The 16,396-nt window shown below is 49.0% G+C and overlaps 1 protein-coding gene across 1 annotated transcript in view; it reads right to left on the bottom strand.

Moving 5' to 3' along the window:
• The window catches only part of SLC12A8 (solute carrier family 12 member 8), an 83,066-nt gene that overhangs the window by 20,252 nt on the left and 46,418 nt on the right, over positions 1-16,396 (bottom strand). Inside the window, exons 6-8 of the mRNA XM_038751930.1 lie at positions 9,074-9,161; positions 4,436-4,523; positions 2,079-2,225 (exon numbers count right to left, since the gene is read on the bottom strand). Of these exons, the coding sequence (XP_038607858.1) occupies positions 2,079-2,225; positions 4,436-4,523; positions 9,074-9,161 (323 nt within the window). The remainder of the gene's footprint in view (positions 1-2,078; positions 2,226-4,435; positions 4,524-9,073; positions 9,162-16,396) is intronic.

Here is a 16,396-nt window from a genome sequence, read left to right on the forward strand (position 1 = left end):
CGTCCAACCCAATCTCCTTGGGCGCCGCCCCGGCATTCATTCATTCATTCAATCGTATTTATTGAGCGCTTACTGTGTGCAGAGCACTGGACTAAGCGCTTGGGAAGTACAAGTTGGCAACATATAGAGACAGTCCCTACCCAACAGTGGGCTCACAGTCTAAAAGGGGAGACAGAGAACGAAACTATACTAACAAAATAAAATAAATACAATAGATATGTACAAGTAAAATATGTACTTCACTTCTCTGTGCCTCAGTTCCCTCATCTGTAAAATGGGGATGAAGACTGTGAGCCCCCCGTGGGACAACCTGATCACCTTGAATCTACCCCAGTGCTTAGAACAGTGCTTGGCACATAGTAAGTGCTTAACAAATGCCATTATCATTATTTGGGAAGCAGCATGGCTCAATGGAAAGAGCACGCGCTAGGGAGTCAGAGGTCATGGGTTCTAATCCCGGCTCCTTCACATGTCTGCCGTGTGACCTTGGGCCAGTCATTTAACTTCTCTGAGCCTCGGTTACCTCATCTGTAAAATGGAGATTAAGACTGTGAGCCCCACCTTGGGACAACCTGATCACCTTGTATCCCCCCCCAGCACTTAGAACAGTGCTTCGCACATAGTAAGTGCTTAAGAAATGCCATCATTATTATTATCATTATTATTCTGTAAACTACTTCCAAACCTCCCCTCCGCCGGGAAGCCTTCCGGGATTAAACCCATCCCACCCATAGCTCGCCTACTGCAATCCAGCCAATGGGGAGTGGGTCCGCATTGACTTCCTTCCCTCCCTCCTTGTCCTCCTCTTTCCCTTCCCTCCCGCCACCCCCAAATCCTGGTGTCCAGCAAGGCAGCCATTTTTTTTAATGGTATTTGTTAAGCGCTTACTATGTGCCAGGCACCATTCTAAGCGCTGGGGTAGATAATAATAATAATAATAATGGCATTTATTAAGCGCTTACTATGTGCAAAGCACTGTTCTAAGCGCTGGGGAGGTTACAAGGTGATCAGATTGTCCCACTGGGGGCTCACGGTCTTCATCCCCATTTTCCAGATGAGGGAACTGAGGCCCGGAGAAGTGAAGCGACTTGCCCAAAGTCACCCAGCTGACAACTGGCGGAGCCGAGATTGGAACCCATGACCTTGGACTCCAAAGCCCGGGCTCTTTTCCACTGAGCCGTGCTGCTTCTCCGATACAAGTTTACCAGGTTGGACACAGTCCCTGTTTCACATGTTTCACAGTCCCTGTTAGACCGTGAGCCCACTGTTGGGTAGGGACTGTCCCTATATGTTGCCAATTTGTACTTCCCAAGCGCTTAGTACAGTGCTCTGCACATAGTAAGCGTTCAATAAATACGATTGATGATGATGATGGGGCTCACAGTCTTCGTCCCCGTTTTACGGACGAGGGAACTGAGGCCCAGAGAAAGGAAGAGACACAGCAGACAAGTGGCGGAGCCAGGATTAGAATCCAGGTCCTTCCGATCATCATCATCAATCGTATTTATTGAGCGCTTACTATGTGCAGAGCACTGTACTAAGCGCTTGGGAAGTACAAACTGGCAACATCTAGAGACAGTCCCTACCCAACAGTGGGCTCACAGTCGAAAAGGGGGAGACAGAGAACAAAACCAAACGTACTAACAAAATAAAATAAATAGAATAGATATGTACAAGTAAAATAAAGAAATAAATAAATAGAGTAATAAATATGTACAAACATATATCCATATATTCTGATGTCCAGGCCCGGGCTCTAACCACTGGGCCATTCATTCAATCATCATCATCAATCGTATTTATTGAGCGCTTACTATGTGCAGAGCACCGTACGAAGCGTTTGGGAAGTACAAATTGGCAACATATAGAGACAGTCCCTACCCAACAGTGGGCTCACAGTCTAAAAATTCAATCGTATTGATTAAGCGCTTACTGTGTGCAGAGCACTGTACTGAGCGCTTAAACCATGCTGCTGTTGGTCAGCAGAAGCCCAGACTGGGCCCAGGCAGCACTAGGAGACCCCATCCCGTCTCTTCCCCTCGGACCCTCCCCGTCCTTCCCGTCCCCGACGGACTCACCCCCTGAGCCAGGAACGTCAGGGCTGGGACCACCTTCTCCTGGGCCAGGCAGTGCAGGATGCGGGGGGCTCCGTACAGGCCCCCCATGCAAGAGGCCAGCGAGGAAATGTACAGCCCCAACAGGAACAGGAAACCCACCAGAGATACCTGTCGGGGGACAGGCCCCCCCAGAGACCATCAGAGACTGAGGCGGAGGCCAGAGACGGAGCCCCCTTCCAGAGGCAGAGACAATCAGAGACACAGCGGTCAGGGAGTAATAATAATAATAATAATAATGTTGGTATTTGTTAAGCGCTTACTATGTGCAAAGCACTGTTCTAATAATAATAATAATGGCATTTATTAAGCGCTTACTATGTGCAAAGCACTGTTCTAAGCGCTGGGGAGGTTACCAGGTGATCAGGTTGTCCCACGGGGGGCTCACAGTCTTCATCCCCATTTTCCAGATGAGGTCACTGAGGCCCGGAGAAGTGAAGTGACTTGCCCAAAGTCATCATCATCATCATCATCAATCGTATTTATTGAGCGTTTACTGTGTGCAGAGCGCTGGACTAAGCGCTTGGGAAGTACAAATTGGCAACATCTAGAGACAGTCCCTACCCAACAGTGGGCTCACAGTCTAAAAGGGGGAGACAGAGAACAAAACCAAACATACTAACAAAATAAAATAAATAGAATAGATATGTACAAATAAAATAAATAAATAAATAAATAGAGTAAAAAATATGTACAAACATATATACAAGTCACACAGCTGACAATTGGCGGAGCCGGGATTTGAACCTGTGACCTCTGACTCCAAAGTCCGGGCTCTTTCCACTGAGCCATGCTGCTGGGGGGAACACAAGGAGATGAGTTTGTCCCATGTGGGGCTCACAGTCTTAATCCCCATTTTCCAGATGAGGGAACTGAGGCCCGGAGAAGTGAGGGGACTTGCCCAAGGTCACACAGCAGACATGTGGGGGCGGTGGGATTTGAACCCATGACCTCTGCCTCCCAAGCCCGCGCTCTTTCCACTGAGCCAGGCTGAGTAGAGGCAGAGGCCAGAGACGGAGCCCCTTCCAGAGGCAGAGACCATCGGAGATGCGGAGGTCAGTGGGTAGAGGTGGAGACGACAGCGAGACATCATCATCATCAATCGTATTTATTGAGCGCTTACTACGTGCAGAGCACTGTACTAAGCGCTTAGACAGAGACAGAGTCCGAGCCTGCTGCCGGAGGTACTCGGAGAGGGTCAGAGACCTCATTTTTAGAGAGATACCATCAGAGATTCACCACCAGAAAGGCAACCTCTACCCCGATTCGAATCGCCGCAGCCACAGAGACCCAACCAGAGGCCGAGAGATAGACACAGAGAGCGGCAAAGGGCGAGAGACACTCAGAGGGAGAGAGACAGAGAGACTGGCAGAGCCAGAGACAGGGAAGACTCTGTGGGGAGCTGGAGCCATCATCATCATCATCATCAATCGTATTTATTGAGCGCTTACTATGTGCAGAGCACTGGACTAAGCGCTTGGGAAGTACAAATTGGCAACATATAGAGACAGTCCCTACCCAACAGTGGGCTCCCAGTCTAAAAGGGGGAGACAGAGAACAAAACCAAACATACTAACAAAATAAAATAAATAGAATAGATATGTACAAGTAAAATAAATAAATAAATAGAGTAATAAATAGGTACAAACATATATCCATATATACAGGGGCCGTGGGGAAGGGAAGGAGGTAAGAAGGGGGGGATGCAGAGGGGGACGAGGGGGAGAGGAAGGAAGGGGCTCAGTCTGGGAAGAAGAGCCAGCTCTTCCTCCTCGGGGTAGGGGGTGAAAGGGAGGACCCCAAATGTCCAGATGGTCAGAGGGCAACTTGGAGCGCAGGCAGTGTGGAGAAGGGACAAAAGTGGATTATCGGCAGATTCCGCTTATCCACGCCTCTCCTCCCCCCAAGTCCATGGATAATCGAGAGTGGGTAGGGACTGTCTCGATATGTTGCCGACTTGTACTTCCCAAGCGCTTAGTACAGTGCTCTGCACACAGTAAGCGCTCAATAAATACGATTGATGATGATGATGATGGTGATGATGATGATGATGATAAGAGTCTGGCAGAAGCAGCTGCTCTGCCCATGTATTGGTCTGGGCATGGGGCTGGGCACGGGGCTGGGCGTGAATCCGGACACGAGGCCAGACATGGGTCTGGGCCCGCTCCCTCATCCCCGGGTGGTCCGAGATGGCCGGGGGGACTCCAGGAGGACGCTGAGGAGACACGAGGGGGGGACCCCAGAGGAACGCGAAGAGACAGGAAGGGGGGGACCCCACCCTGAGCCAACCCCACCACGTGCCAACCCGGGCCCACGCCAACCTTCTGGGCAATCATGAAGTCCTGGCGCAGGGCCTCCCGGCTGCAGACGGCTCCCAGCAGGAAGACGAAAACCACGGAGAGGAACCACCTGCCAACCGACCGTGACAGAGATCAATCAATCAATCAATCAATCGTATTTACTGAGCGCTTACTGTGTGCAGAGCACTGTACTAAGCGCTTGGGAAGTACAAGCTGGCAACATATAGAGACAGTCCCTACCCATCAGTGGGCTCACTCTCTCCCCCTCGTCCCCCTCTCCATCCCCCCCATCTTACCTCCTTCCCTTCCCCACAGCACCTGTATATATGTTTGTACATATTTATTACTCTATTTATTTATTTTACTTGTACATATCTATTCTATTTATTTTATTTTGTTAGTATGTTTGGTTTTGTTCTCTGTCTCCCCCTTTTAGACTGTGAACCCACTGTTGGGTAGGGACTGTCTCTATATGTTGCCAATTTGTACTTCCCAAGTGCTTAGTACAGTGCTCTGCACATAGTAAGCGCTCAATAAATACGATTGATGATGATAGAAGGGGGAGACAGAGAACAAAACCAAACATACTAACAAAATAAAATAAATAGAATAGATAGGTACAAGTAAAATAAATAATAGAGATGTCTCTGGACTAGGGAGGGAGGCAGCGGGGGAGGGCGGGGAGGGAGGGAAGGGTGACGGTGGACTTAGGGGGAAGCCAGGCACGTCCCACCAGGAGGCAGGGGGATCATCAGTCGTATTTATTGAGCGCTTACTATGTGCAGAGCACTGTACTAAGCGCTTGGGAAGTACAAATTGGCAACATATAGAGACAGTCCCTACCCAACAGTGGGCTCACAGTCCCAGATCCCATGGGCCAGGGACCCTCCCCTCCACCACCACAACCATTTTGCAGATGGGGGAACTGAGGCCCAGAGAAGTTGCATGACTTGCCCGAAGTCACGCAGCTGACAGTTGGCGGAGTCAGGATTGGAACCCATGACCTCTGACTCCAAAGCCCGGGCTCTTTCCCCTGAGCCACGCTGCTTCTCTAATGCCTGTTTTGCTGTCTGTCTCCCCCCTTGTAGATTGTGAGCCCGCTGTGGGCAGGGAGGGTCGCTCTTGGTTGCTGAATTGTCCTTCCCAAGCGCTTAGTACAGTGCTCTGCACACAGTAAGCGCTCAATAATAATAATAATAATAATGATGGCATTTATTAAGTGCTTACTATGTGCAGAGCACTGTTCTAAGCGCTGGGGGGATACAAGGTGATCAAGTTGTCCCACGTGGGGCTCACAGTCTTAATCCCCATTTTACAGATGAGGTAACTGAGGCTCAGAGAAGTTAAGTGACTGGCCCAAGGTCACACAGCAGACATGTGGTGGAGTCGGATGGAGTCAATAAATACGATTAAATGAATGAATGATGCCTGTTACAAGTTTTGCTGTCTGTCTCCCCCCTTCTAGACTGAGCCCGCTGTGGGCAGGGATGGTCTCTCTTTGTTGCTGAATTGTCCTTCCCAAGCACTTAGTACAGTGCTCTGCACACAGTAAGCGCTCAATAATTATGATAGAACGAATGAATGATGCCTGTTACAAGTTTTGCTGTCTGTCTCCCCCCTTCTAGACTGAGCCCGCTGTGGGCAGGGAGGGTCTCTCTTTGTCGCTGAATTGTCCTTCCCAAGCGCTTAGTACAGTGCTCTGCACACAGTAAGCGCTCAATAAATACAATAGAATGAATGAATGATGCCTGTTACATGTTTTCCTGAGACTGTGAGCCCGCTGTGGGCAGGGAGGGTCTCTCTTTGTTGTTGAATTGTCCTTCCCAAGCACTTAGTACAGTGCTCTGCACACAGTAAGTGCTCAATAAATACCATTAAATGAAAATGAAAATGAACCACCTTCTCCAGTGGCCTCTGTCCCAGCCCCGGCCTCACCCTCCCCACCTGTAGAATGGGCCAATCGGTTTGAGGTTTGGCCAATCGGTCCGCTCCCTGGGCCTCCTAGCCCGGCCCAGTGAGTACAGCACATAAGAAGCCACACTGAGAAGCAGCATGGCTTAGTGGAAAGAGCCCGGGCTTTGGAGTCAGAGGTCATGGGTTCAAATCCTGGCTCCACCATCAGCTGTGTGACTTTGGGCAAGTCACTTCACTTCTCTGGGCCTCAGTTACCTCATCTGTAAAATGGGGATGAAAACTGTGAGCCCCCAGTGGGGCAACCTGATCACCTTGCAACCTCCCCAGCGCTTAGAACAATGCTTTGAACATAGTAAGTGCTTAACAAATACCATCATTATTATTATTATTGTTAGAGCATGAGGCAGGGAGCAAGGATACCTGAGTTCGAGCCCCGGGCCTCCCTCCAGCCACGGGCCGGACCTCAACCCTCTCTGGGCCTCCGCCTCCCTGTCTGCAAAATGGGCTGATCGACTGTGGTCATCTGCCGGTGCAGGGACCAGTCAGTGGGATTTACTGAGCGCTTCCTGCGTGCAAGGCACTGGACTAAGCGCTTGGGAGAGTCCAAGACAACGGAGTTGGTGGAGGCATTCCCTGCCCTCAGTGAGCTTCCAATATAGAGGGGCAACACAGTTGGCGCTCTGCAGGAGGCAGGCGTTCAATAAAAACTGCGTGTCGAGGGCTACCAGTTGACCGATCCACGGATCGAGAGGGGAGATCAAGGGGCGGTGAGATGGAAACTTGGGGCGAAGCCAAACTCGGTAAGACGGAGAGAGTCCGGAAGCTGCTGAGCCATCTGGTTTTGGGGTGTGGAGGGATGTGGGCCAAGGGACGTTTTAGGAGGATGATCTGAGAGGGGAGAGGCCGGAGGCAGGGAGGCCCAAGAGGAGGCTAGGGCTGGGGGCCGTTGAGGGTGGGGGAGAGGAAGGGGTGGAATGCCGGAAGGAATGGCAACAGTTGATTGTATTTGGGAGCTGAAAGATAAAGGAGAAGGGGCAGGGAGAAGGGAGGAAGGGGCTGTGTCCAGTGGGGAGATATCGAGGGAGGAAAGAGGACAAATTCATCTGAGGGTGGGGAAGATCAGCCTGCTCCCACCAAAGCTGGAGAAGGACAAGGGAGGAAGAAGCTGAGATTAAACAGCGCTTAGACTACAGCGATTAAACTACAAGCGCTTAGTACAGTGCTCTGCACATAGTAAGCGCGCAATAAATACGATTGATGATGATTAAACAGGGAAGGGAGAAGGAAAAGGGGAGAAGGTGGAGGCAGGGAGGACGGAGAGGAGGGAGGAGAAAAGAGGGAGGACGAGTAAGAGAGGAGGGTGGAGGGAGATTCATTCATTCAATCAATCTGTGTGAAGAGCACTGTACTAAGCGCTCGGGAAGTCCAAGTCAGCAACATATAGAGACTGTCCCTAACCAACAGCGGGATCACAATCAATCAATCAATCAATCAATTGTATTTATTGAGCGCTTACTGTGTGCAGAGCACTGTACTAAGCGCTTGGGAAGTCCAAGTTGGCAACATATAGAGACAGTCCCTACCCAACAGTGGGCTCAAAGTCTAAAAGGGGGAGACGGAGAACAAAACCAAACATACTAACAAAATAAAATAAATAGAATAGATATGTACAAGTAAAATAGAGTAATAAATATGTACAAACACATATCATCATCATCATCAATCGTATTTATTGAGCGCTTACTATGTGCAGAGCACTGGACTAAGCGCTTGGGAAGTACAAATTGGCAACATATAGAGACAGTCCCTGACTGTCAGGTGCTATGGGGAAGGGACAGTACGGTCTAGTGGCAAGACCACGGGCTCGGGAGTCAGAGGACGTGGGCACGGTCTACAAGGGGGAGACAGACAACAAAACAAAACATGTGGACGGGTGTCAAGTCATCAGAATGAATAGAAATAAAGCTACATGCACATCATTAAGAAAATAAATAGAATGGTAAATAGGTACAAGTAAAATAAATAGAGTAATAAATCGGTACAAATGTATAAGCAGGTGCTGTGGGGAGGGGAAGGAGGTAGGGTCGGGGGGATGGGGAGCAGGAGAAGAAAAAGGGGGCTCAGTCTGGGAAGGCCTCCTGGAGGAGGTGAGCTCTGGGTAGGGCTTTGAAGGGAGGAAGAGGGCTAGCTTGGCGGATGGGCAGAGGGATTGGGGGCATTCCAGGCCAGGGGAAGGACGTGGGCCGGGGGTCGACGGCGGGATTGTCTCCCCCTTTTAGACTGTGAGCCCACTGTTGGGTAGGGACTGTCTCTATATGTTGCCAATTTGTACTTCCCAAGCGCTTAGTCCAGTGCTCTGCACATAGTAAGTGCTCAATAAATACGATTGATGATGATGGTGGGCGAGAACGAGGTACAGTGAGGAGGTGAGCGGCGGCAGAGGAGTGGAGGGTGTGAGCTGGGCTGGAGAAGGAGAGAAGGGAGGTGAGGTAGGAGGGGGCGAGGGGATGGACAGCCTGGAAGTCCAGGGTGAGGAGTTTTTGCTTGATGTGTAGGTTGACTGGCAGCCACTGGAGATTTTTGAGGAGGGGAGTGACATGCCCAGGGCATTTCTGCACGGAGATGATCCGGGCAGCAGCGTGAAGTATAGACTGAAGTGGGGTGAGATGATCTCCAGATAGATGCAGAGAGCCAAAGGGAAACCCCCCATTCCCACCCCATATTTTCCCCAAAGGCGGGACTTACGAGACGCCGATGGCTGCCAGGGAGCCCAGGGGGATGTTGGTGAGCGGCCGGTCCAGATCTCCACTCATATTGAAACCAGCCAACACACCTGTCGGGACAACACCAATGATAATCATCATCATCATCAATCGTATTTATTGAGCGCTTACTGTGTGCAGAGCACTGTACTAAGCACTTGGGAAGTATAAATTGGCAACATACAGAGAGTCCCTACCCAACAGTGGGCTCACAGTCTAAAAGGGGGAGACAGAGAACAAAACCAAACATACTAACAAAATAAAATAAATAGAATAGATATGTACAAGTAAAATAAATAGAGTAATAACTATGTACAAACATATATACATATATACAGGTGTCACACCACTGCCAATGTCACGCCACGGGCTTCCCTCCACCGTCGCCACCTCACGCGTGGCTCAGCGGAAAGAGCATGGGCTTTGGAATCAGAGGTCATGGGTTCAAATCCCGGCTCCGCCAATTGTCAGCTGTGTGACTTTGGGCAAGTCACTTCACTTCTCTGGGCCTCAGTTACCTCAGCTGTAAAATGTGGATGAAGACTGTGAGCCCCACGTGGGACAACCTGATCACCTTGTAATCTCCCCAGCGCTTAGAACAGTGCTTTGCACATAGTAAGCGCTTAATAAATGCCATTATTATTATTATTATTACCACAGGCGTCACACAACCATCATCACATCACTGCTGTCACCCCCCCGATGTCACCCCACCCAGCCATCTTCAACTGTTGGCTCTCCAGTGGCTTCTTCCCTACTGCTTTCAAACATACCCGCGTCTCCCCTACCCTAAAAAAACCCTCCCTTGACCCCATGGCTCCCTCCATCTTCCTCCTGCCCTTCCTCTCCAAACTCCTTAAGCGAGTCACCTACACCACTTGCCGAGTGCTCCGCCACTTGTCGGCTGTGTGACTTTGGGCAAGTCACTTCACTTCTCTGGGCCTCAGCTCCCTATTCTGGAAACTGGGGATGAAGACTGTGAGCCCGAGGTGGGACAACCTGATCACCTTGTAGCCTCCCCAGCGCTTAGAAAGGTGCTTTGCACATAGTAAGTGCTTAGTAAATGCCATCATCATTATTATTATTATTATTATTACACCAGCTGTCTCAAGTTCCTCTCCCCCGATTCTCTCCTGGGCCCCCTCCAATCTGGCTTCCATCTCCTTCACTCCCCAGAAATCGCCTTCTCAAAGGTCACCATCATCGTCATCATCAATCGTATTTATTGAGCGCTTACTATGTGCAGAGCACTGGACTAAGCGCTTGGGAAGTACAAATTGGCAACATATAGAGACAGTCCCTACCCAACAGTGGGCTCACAGTCTAAAAGGGGGAGACAGAGAACAAAACCAAACATACTAACAAAAGAAAATAAATAGAATAGATATGTACAAGTAAAATAAATAAATAGAGTAAAAAATATGTATAAACATATATACATATATACAGGTGCTGTGGGGAAGGGAAGGAGGTAAGATGGGGGGGATGGAGAGGGGGACGAGGGGGAGAGGAAGGAAGGGGCTCAGTCTGGGAAGGCCTCCTGGAGGAGGTGAGCTCTCAGCAGGGCCTTGAAGGGAGGAAGAGAGCTAGCTTTGCGGATGGGCAGAGGGATTGGGGGCATTCCAGGCCCGGGGGATGACGTGGGCCGGGGGTCGATGACCTCCTTCTTGCCAAATCCAACGGCTTTAACTCCATCCTAATCCTCCTCGACCTCTCGGCTGTCTTGGACACTGCGGTCCACCCCCTTCTCCTGGAAATATTATCCAACTTCAGCTTCACCGACTCTGTCCTCTCCCAGTTCTCCTCTTCATCTCTCTGGCCGTTCATTCTCAGTCTCCTTCCTGGGCTCCTCCTCTGCCTCCCACCCCCTAACTTTTGGGGTCTCTCAAGGTTCGGTTCTGGGACCGAATGTGCTCTGCACATAGCAAGCGCTCAATAAATACGATTGATGATGATGACCCCTTCTATTCTCCATCTACACCCACTCCCTTGGAGAACTCAGTCATTCCCATGGCTTCAACTGCCACCTCTATGTAGATGATCCTTCTAGACTGTGAACCCCCTGTTGGGTAGGGACTGTCTCTATATGTTGCCAACTTGGACTTCCCAAGCACTTAGTACAGTGCTCTGCACACAGTAAGCGCTCAATAAATACGATTGATGATGATGACCCCTTCTATTCACCATCTACTCCCTTGGAGAACTCAGTCTTTCCCATGGCTTCAACTGCCACCTCTATGTAGATGATCCTTCTAGACTGTGAACCCCCTGTTGGGTAGGGACCGTCTCTATATGTTGCCAACTTGGACTTCCCAAGCGCTTAGTACAGTGCTCTGCACACAGTAAGCGCTCAATAAATACGATCGAATAAATGAATGATCCCCAAATCTCCCTCTCCAGCCCTGATCCCTCTCTGCGGTCTCACATTTCTTCCTGCCTTCAGGACGTCTCTACTTTCATTCAGTCGTATTTATTGAGCGCTTACTGTGCGCACAGCGCTGTACTGAGCGCTTGGGAAGTACAAGTCGGCGACGTATAGAGACGGTCCCTACCCAACAACGGGCTCACAGTCTAGACTGTGAGAAGCTGGAGAAGCAGCGTGGCTCAGTGGAAAGGGCCCAGGCTTTGGAGTCAGAGGTCATGGGTTCAAATCCAAGCTCTTCCAACTGTCAGCTGTGTGACTTCGGGCAAGTCACTTCACTGGGCCTCAATTACCTCATCTGCAAAATGGGGATTAAAACTGTGAGCGCCCCCGTGGGACAACCTGATCACCTTGTAACCTCCCCGGTGCTTAGAACAGTGCTTTTGCACATAGTAAGCGCTTAACAAATACCATTATTATTATTATTATTATTATTATTATTATTATTTATAGACAACAGGCTCACAGTCTCTACTTGCACGTCCTCCCTTCACCTCAAACTTAACAAATCCAAAACAGAGCTCCTTCTCTTCCCCACAAAATTCCCCGTCCTCCCCGACTTTCCCATCACTACAGACGGCACCATCATCCTTCCTGTCTCACAAGCCCGTAACCTTGGCGTTATCCTTGACGGGGGAAGCAGCGTGGCTCAGTGGAAAGAGCCCGGGCTTTGGAGTCAGAGGTCAGGGGTTCAAATCCCGCCTCCCCCACTTGTCAGCTGGGTGACTTTGGGCAACTCAAAATTTATTGAGCGCCTACTGTGTGCAGAGCACTGGATGAAGCGCTTGGGAAGTACATTTATATGTACCACACCACCTGTATATATGTATATATGGTTGTACATATTTATTACTCTATTTATTTATTTATTTATTTATTTATTTTACTTGTACATTTCTATCCTATTTATTTTATTTTGTTGGTATGTTTGGTTCTGTTCTCTGTCTCCCCCTTTTAGACTGTGAGCCCACTGTTGGGTAGGGACTGTCTCTATGTGTTGCCAATTTGTACTTCCCAAGCGCTTAGTACAGTGCTCTGCACATAGTAAGTGCTCAATAAATACGATTGATTGATTGATTGATTGATTTATCAGCTGTGTGACTTTGGGCAAGTCACTTCACTTCTCTGGGCCTCAGTTCCCTCATCTGTAAAATGGGGATGAAGACCGGGAGCCCCCCGGGGGACAACCTGATCACCTTGTAACCTGAACAGTGCTTTGCACATAGTAAGCGCTTAATAAATGCCATTATTATTACTATTATTATTCTCTGTGCCTCAGTCACCTCATCTGTCAAATGGGGATGAAGACTGTGAGCCCCCCGGGGGACAACCTGATCACCTTGTAACCTGAACAGTGCTTTGCACATAGTAAGCGCTTAATAAATGCCATTATTATTACTATTATCATTCTCTGTGCCTCAGTCACCTCATCTGTCAAATGGGGATGAAGACCGGGAGCCCCCCGTGGGACAACCTGATCACCTTGTAACCTGAACAGTGCTTTGCACATAGTAAGCGCTTAATAAATGCCATTATTATTACTATTATCATTCTCTGTGCCTCAGTCACCTCATCTGTCAAATGGGGATGAAGACTGTGAGCCCCCCGTGGGACAACCTGATCACCTTGTAACCTGAACAGTGCTTTGCACATAGTAAGCGCTTAATAAATGCCATTATTATTACTATTATCATTCTCTGTGCCTCAGTCACCTCATCTGTCAAATGGGGATGAAGACTGTGAGCCCCCCGGGGGACAACCTGATCACCTTGTAACCTGAACAGTGCTTTGCACATAGTAAGCGCTTAATAAATGCCATTATTATTACTATTATTATTCTCTGTGCCTCAGTCACCTCATCTGTCAAATGGGGATGAAGACTGTGAGCCCCCCGGGGGACAACCTGATCACCTTCTATCTCCGCAGTGCTTAGAACAGTGTTTGGCACATAGTAAGTGCTTAATAAATGCCATTATTATTATTATTATAAAACAAAACATATTAACAAAATAAAATAAATAGAATAAATATGGACAAGTAAAATAAATGAATAAATAGAGTAATGAATACGCAAACACCTCCTGGACCCCAGAGATGCATTCACTCATTCATTCAATCGTATTTATGGAGCGCTTACTGCGTGCAGAGCACTGTACCAAGCGCTTGGGAAGTCCAGTTCGGTAACAGATGGAGACAATCCATCATCATCATCATCAATCATCAATCGTATTTATTGAGCGCTTACTATGTGCAGAGCACTGTACTAAGCGCTTGGGAAGTACAAATTGGCAACATATAGAGACAGTCCCTACCCAACAGTGGGCTCACAGTCTAAAAGGGGGAGACAGAGAACAAAACCAAACATACTAACAAAATAAATAGAATAGATATGTACAAATAAATTAAATAAATAAGTAAAGAGAGTAAAAAATTATGTACAAACATATACATATATACAGGTGCTGTGGGGAAGGGAGGGAGGTAAGATGGGGGGATGGAGGGGGGGGACGACGATGGGGGGGACGAGGCGGGGAGGAAGGAAGGGGCCCATCCATCCGAAGCAGCGTGGCTCAGTGGAAAGAGCCCGGGCTTTGGAGTCAGAGGTCACGGGTTCGAGTCCCGGCTCCGCCACATGTCTGCTGCGTGACCTCGGGCAAGTCACTTCACTTCTCGGAGCCTCAGTTCCCTCATCTGTAAAATGGGGATGATGACTGTAAGCCCCACTGGGACAACCTGATCACCTTGTATCCCCCCCCCCAGCGCTTAGAACAGTGCTTTGCACATAGTAAGCGCCTAACAAATGCCATCATTATTATTATTATTATTATAATCCCTACCCAACGACGGGCTCCCAGCCTAGAAATGATCATCATCAATCGTATTTATTGAGCGCTTATTGTGTGCAGAGCACTGTACTAAGCGCTTAGCACTGTACTAAGCGCTTAGCACTGTACTGACCGTCCTCCCCCAACGCCCCAGCCGGCCATCTGCCCCTCGATAAACAAACTGAACCCCGGAGTTCACAATCTCCCCTCCTCCTGGTACATCCCCACGCCGGCAGCTGCGGCCTCTTCTAGGCCACAAAGCCTCTTTGTTCCCAGGCAATTCTGCACACACAGAATAATAAAACCGATAATAATAATGACGGTATTTGTTGAGCGCTTACTACGTGCCAGGCACCGTATTCCTTCAGAGAAGCGGCGTGGCTCCGTGGAAAGAGCCCAGGCTTGGGAGTCGAAGGTCGTGGGTTCTAATCCCACCTCCACCACTTGTCAGCTGTGTGACTTCGGCCAAGTCACGTCATTCATTCATTCGTATTTATTGAGCGCTTAGTGTGTGCAGAGCACTGTACAAGTTGGTGGCATATAGAGACGGTCCCCTACCCAACAGCGGGCTCACAGTTAACTTCTCTGGGCCTCAGTTCCCTCATCTGTAAAATGGGGGTTAAGACTGTGAGCCCCACGTGGGACAACCTGATTAACTTGTATAAATTGTCCCACGTGGGGCTCACAATCTAAATCCCCATTTTACAGATGAGGTAACTGATAATAATAATGACGGTATTTGTTAAGCACTTACTATGTACCAGGCACCGTATTCTTTCAGAGAAGCAGCGTGGCTCCGTGGAGAGAGCCCGGGCTTGGGAGTCGGGGGTCGTGGGTTCTAATCCCGCCTCCACCACTTGTCAGCTGTGTGACTTTGGCCAAGTCACTTCATTCAGTCATTCATTCATTCGTATTTATTGAGCGCCTAGTGTGTGCAGAGCACTGCACAAGTTGGTAACATATAGAGACGGTCCCCTACCCAACAGCGGGCTCACAGTTAACATCTCTGGGCCTCAGTTACCTCATCTGTAAAATGGGGGTTAAGACTGTGAGCCCCACGTGGGACAACCTGATTAACTTGTATAAGTTGTCCCACGTGGGGCTCACAGTCTAAATCCCCATTTTACAGATGAGGTAACTGATGATAATAATGACGGTATTTGTTAAGCACTTACTATGTGCCAGGCGCCGTATTCTTTCAGAGAAGCAGCGTGGCTCAGTGGAAAGAGCCCGGGCTTGGGAGTCGGGGGTCGTGGGTTCTAATCCCGCCTCCACCACTTGTCAGCTGTGTGACTTAGGCCAAGTCACTTCATTCATTCATTCAGTTGTATTTATTGAGTGCTTACTGTGTGCAGAGCACTGTACTAAGCGCTTGGGAAGTACAAGTTGGTAACGTATAGAGACGGTCCCTACCCAACAGCGGGCTCACAGTTACTCAATCAATTGTATTTATTGAGTGCTTACTGTGTGCAGAGCGCTGGACTAAGCGCTTGGGAAGTACAAGTTAACTTCTCTGGGCCTCAGTTACCTAATAATGTTGGTATTTGTTAAGCGCTTACTATGTGCAAAGCACTGTTCTAAGCGCTGGGGGGAATACAAGGAGATGAGGTTGTCCCACGTGGGGCTCACAGTCTTAATCCCCATTTCACAGATGAGGGAACTGAGGAACAGAGAAGTGAAGTGACTTGCCCAAGGCCACACAGCAGACATGTGGGGGAGGCGGGACTCGAACCCATGACCTGTGACTCCCAAGTCCACGCTCTTTCCACTGAGCCACGCTACCTCATCTGTAAAATGGGGATTAAGACTGTGAGCACCATGTGAGACAACCTGATTAACTTGTATACATCCCAGCGCTTAGAACAGTGCTTGGCACACAGTAAGCACTTAATAAAAGCCATCATTATTATTATTGTTGTTATTATTCATTCATTCATATTTATTGAGCGCTTACTATATGCAGAGCACTGTACTGAGCGCTTGGGAAAGTACAATACAGCGATAAAGAGTGACAATCCCTGCCCACAACGAGCTCACAGTCCAGAGGAGGGGAGGCAGA

This window comes from Tachyglossus aculeatus, chromosome 1, assembly GCF_015852505.1.
Source record: "Tachyglossus aculeatus isolate mTacAcu1 chromosome 1, mTacAcu1.pri, whole genome shotgun sequence".
NCBI classification, from domain to species: Eukaryota; Metazoa; Chordata; class Mammalia; order Monotremata; family Tachyglossidae; genus Tachyglossus; species Tachyglossus aculeatus.